The sequence below is a fragment of the Anarrhichthys ocellatus genome, unplaced genomic scaffold, assembly GCF_004355925.1.
Source record: "Anarrhichthys ocellatus isolate YVR2014 unplaced genomic scaffold, GSC_Weel_1.0 scaffold258, whole genome shotgun sequence".
Classification (NCBI taxonomy): Eukaryota; Metazoa; Chordata; class Actinopteri; order Perciformes; family Anarhichadidae; genus Anarrhichthys; species Anarrhichthys ocellatus.
The window spans coordinates 66,958-71,118 of NW_022280286.1; the positions used below are offsets into that span (position 1 = coordinate 66,958).

Below are 4,161 nucleotides of genomic sequence, written 5' to 3' on the forward strand. Positions count from 1 at the left end.
AACCTACCAACCAACCAACCAGCAATAAGAGCAAAAGTCATTGTTTTTATCGGCATCTGAAATTCACAGAAATTAAACCAATTTTGTTCTGAAAATGCCTTTATTTTGAAATCCATCAGTGTTCTTCTGCTGTGGTATATTGTGACATCACAAACCTCCTGACTCCGCCCCCTGCTGACCTCACAGGGATGATGGAGGTCAGGGGTCAGAGGTGAGTGGGGAGGGGGGGCAGCTGGTCGTTTCCCACACAGGAAACAAAAGAAGTGAAAATAATTATATTTAATAATATTTATAAAAATAACCAACAGAAAAATGATAATATTTTTTTTGGACATTTTCTTTGTTTTACTGCATGTTTATTATTAATATTGATTTGTTTGTAAGGCATGAACATTTGTGTTTATATATTCTGTTTTTATTTATTCTTTATTTAGTTATTTGTTCTGAGAGGTTTTCAGTATTTTGAAGAAAATCAATAAAAATGATCAGAATGAGGTTTGATTATAGATCTCTGAATATTAGAATAAACTGTCTGTGTTTCGTTTTGAACATTATTGAACTGATCATGAAGATAAAAGAAACACAATAACGAGAGGAAGAGGAGGGGGGAGGAGGGCAGCCCCCCCCCCCCCTCCTCTCCTCTTCCTCCTCAGAGGCTCCGCTGCTGTCTGTCTGTCGGACTCTTCTCTGGACTCTGAAGGTAAAACTCTTTCATCTTCATTACAACATGTTTATTCTTTTCCCGTTAAAATTCATATGAAGCCTCAAAGAAAATCTGAAGATTTGTTTTAATGTTTCAATCAAATTCAATTTGAGTTTAAATCCGCGGAACGAGCCGCGATCAGTTTAACGGCGGCGGGTTTACCGGAGAGAAAAACAACGAAAGACGTGATTATATCAATATTAATAATTAACAATAACATTAATAATACGAAGGAGATGAAGTCTCGTCTTTTACTCCTTTTTACTGTCGAAAAAAACCGGAATGATCGAATTTTTTAAGAATATTTCAACGTGAATGAAGTAATAAATAATGGATTAAAGTTCACAGAAATAATCGATTACTTTATGTTTATGTGTGAAGATTTAAAATGAGCTCTTTAATTTAAGTTAAGGAAACTTGAACGTTTCTAAATGAAAGAAAGTTTTAAATGTCTTTATTTGCTTATTTGTCTGTTTGTTTATTTGTTTGTTGTCTAACAGCTGATCACAGATCAGGTTTGATTTGATGACTTCTAGTTTCTCTGAACTTTGTCCTCATAAAGACACAAACACATTTTCTGTAGAAACACGTTGATCCATTGAACAGTTTATTGTTTACATTTATTTTTATTGATTTATTTTTATTGGATCACGTTGACGAAACTTCAGCGAAACTTTTCTTTTCATTCTCTAACAATCTGAATCCATCTCTCTGCAGGAACATGTCCTCCAGCAGCAGCAAGACCTGGTCTGCTCCCCTTCAGGGTCTCTGCCTGACATGAAGGACTGTAAAGGAGTGTGAGGACCCAGCGCCCCCTGCTGGACCCTGCAGACCTCCTGCAGACTTCCTACTGGACCCTTCTGGACCCTGCAGACTTCCTACTGGACCCTTCTGGACCCTGCTGGCCCCCCTCTGTCCCTGAAGGCCATGGCTGAGCCCGACTACTCCGACCTGATCGCCAAACACTACAACTACACCGGAAAGTTCCGCAAGACGCAGCAGGACTCGGGCCTGAAGGCCGACTCGGTGGTCTTCATCATCGTGTGCTGCTTCATCATCCTGGAGAACATCCTGGTCCTGACCACCATCTGGAGGACCAAGAAGTTCCACAAGCCCATGTACTACTTCATCGGGAACTTGGCGCTGTCGGACCTGCTGGCCGGCATCGTGTACACCGCCAACATCCTGCTGTCGGGCGCCAACACCTACAAGCTGACGCCGACGCAGTGGTTCATCCGGGAGGGCAGCATGTTCGTGGCTCTGGCGGCGTCCGTCTTCAGCCTGCTGGCCATCGCCATCGAGCGCCACCTCACCATGCTGCAGATGAAGCTGCACAACAACGGCAACACGTGCCGCGTCTTCCTGCTGATCAGCGCCGTGTGGATGGTGGCGGCGGCGCTGGGCGGCCTGCCGGTGATGGGCTGGAACTGCATCTTCAATGTGACGCGCTGCTCCACCGTGCTGCCGCTCTACCACAAGACCTACATCCTGTTCTGCACCACGGTGTTCAGCGTCATCCTCATGGCCATCGTCGTGCTGTACGCTCGGATTTACGCGCTGGTCCGCGCGCGCAGTCGCAAGCTCGTCTTCCGCAAGGCGACCAACGGCCGCGGCGGCGCCGGAGGCGGCGGTGGCGCCAACGCGAAGAGCTCGGAGAAGTCGATGGCGCTGCTGAAGACCGTCATCATCGTGCTGAGCTGCTTCATCGCCTGCTGGGCGCCGCTCTTCATCCTCCTGCTGCTGGACGCCGCCTGCGAGACGCTGAGCTGCCCGATCCTCTACAAGGCCGAGTGGTTCTTGGCGCTCGCCGTCTTGAACTCCGCCATGAACCCGCTCATCTACACGCTGACCAGCAACGAGATGCGCCGCGCCTTCCTCAAGACGCTGCTGTGCTGCACCGCCTGCCTGAGGCCCAACGCCAAGTTCAGCGGGCCCATCGTAGGGGCGGAGTTCAGCCGCAGCAGGTCGGATAACTCCTCCCACCCCAACAGGGAGGAGGCGGAGTATTCGCCGAGGGAGACGACCTCGGGACGCGTCACCTCGTCCTCCTAAAGACGACGTCATCACGGACCTCATGGCACTTATGAGACTCTCAAACTGGTTCAACTGGGACCAGTGACCCTCATGTGGAGAAGCTCACAGGACCATCAGCTGGATCGGCTCCTGTGGATCCTGGTTGTCCAGGTTCAAGTGGACCCTTGTAGAACCAGAACCAGAACAAATAGAACCTTTGTCTCTTCTTCCCTTAAAACACTTCAAGATTCCAGGTGCTGGTCATGTGACCTCAGTCTTCTTCCTCTTCTTCGATGGTCCCGAGACGACACATCAGATTATCTGAACCTTTGATCAGGTTTCTGCATATTTAGTGATCAATATTTAATATTTAACCTTCAGCAACACACTGTTTCTATTTAACTATCAACAGCTGTCTTAGTGCATTAATAATAATAATATTATTAACTAGATTCATATAAAGCTCCGTCCATGTAATCAGGTGAAGAAGAGGAAGAGGAGCTGAGACTCTGACAAGAACCTGAACTTCGTGTTTTTGGGACATTTTTGTAAAAAGTTAACTGTAAATGTTAGAAACTGTTGGTCAGAATGTATTTTCTACTTCCTGTCTGTGTTATTGTTGTTGTTGTCAGTAGCGACGTCAGTGTAGTCAAATTAATTTATATTTGAAAGCAGGAAGAAAACATTTTGTTTGTCACGTCATGTTTATTTTAGTTGAATCGTGTTTCAGAAGAACGGAAGCTCAAACTATCAAACGATTAAATGAAGAACAATAATTTAAAAAATAATTTAAACATTGTTCATATTTCAAAATGATAGAAAAGTTATTAAAGTTAAATCCATCTCAACATTTAGATTCAAGGTTTATTCTCGACCTGAAAAACAAGAATCTCAGGTCCATTTAATAGCTGTTCAGGAGCTTTTGATCATTTCACATGAACTTCTTCTGCAGATTTCAGAGTAAGGAACAACCTTTAAAGTCTTTAAGACCCCCCCCCATCTCAGAACTACTTGGACCCTAAGAACAGTAAGAACTGAGAAAATGTTTTCAGAATGAAGTCAATTCATCATCATGTTTATGTTTTGGCAGCACGGGGCTTCCGTAGTTCGGACTCAGTTCTCTTAACCCGTTAACTGTTCGTGATCCGTCTGTTTAACTCAATGTTGGTTCATTAGGATTTAATAAAGACAGAAATAGAAACGCGGCTGTTTCATACTTTCCACAATAAAAAGGTTTAATTTGAATAAAACAGTTCAATAACTAGAAGGTAGACGAAGACATGAAAGAAAGTTAAAGTGATGAATGAAGTGGAAGAAGAAGTTAAAGTGATGAAGGAAGGGGAAGAAGTTAAAGTGATGAAGGAAGTGGAAGAAGAAGTTAAAGTGATGAAAGAAGGGGAAGAAGTTAAAGTGATGAAGGAAGGGGAAGAAGAAGTTAAAGTGAT

At 44.3% G+C, this 4,161-nt stretch overlaps 1 protein-coding gene across 1 annotated transcript; it reads left to right on the forward strand.

The window, feature by feature from the left end:
- Positions 1–613: 613 nt before the first annotated feature.
- s1pr1 (sphingosine-1-phosphate receptor 1) lies at positions 614–3,879 on the forward strand. The gene is made up of 2 exons (XM_031879404.1): positions 614–700; positions 1,421–3,879. Exon 2 carries the CDS (start codon positions 1,631–1,633, stop codon positions 2,753–2,755), a length of 1,125 nt encoding a protein of 374 aa, XP_031735264.1. The 5' UTR covers positions 614–700; positions 1,421–1,630; the 3' UTR covers positions 2,756–3,879.
- Positions 3,880–4,161: the final 282 nt, after the last annotated feature.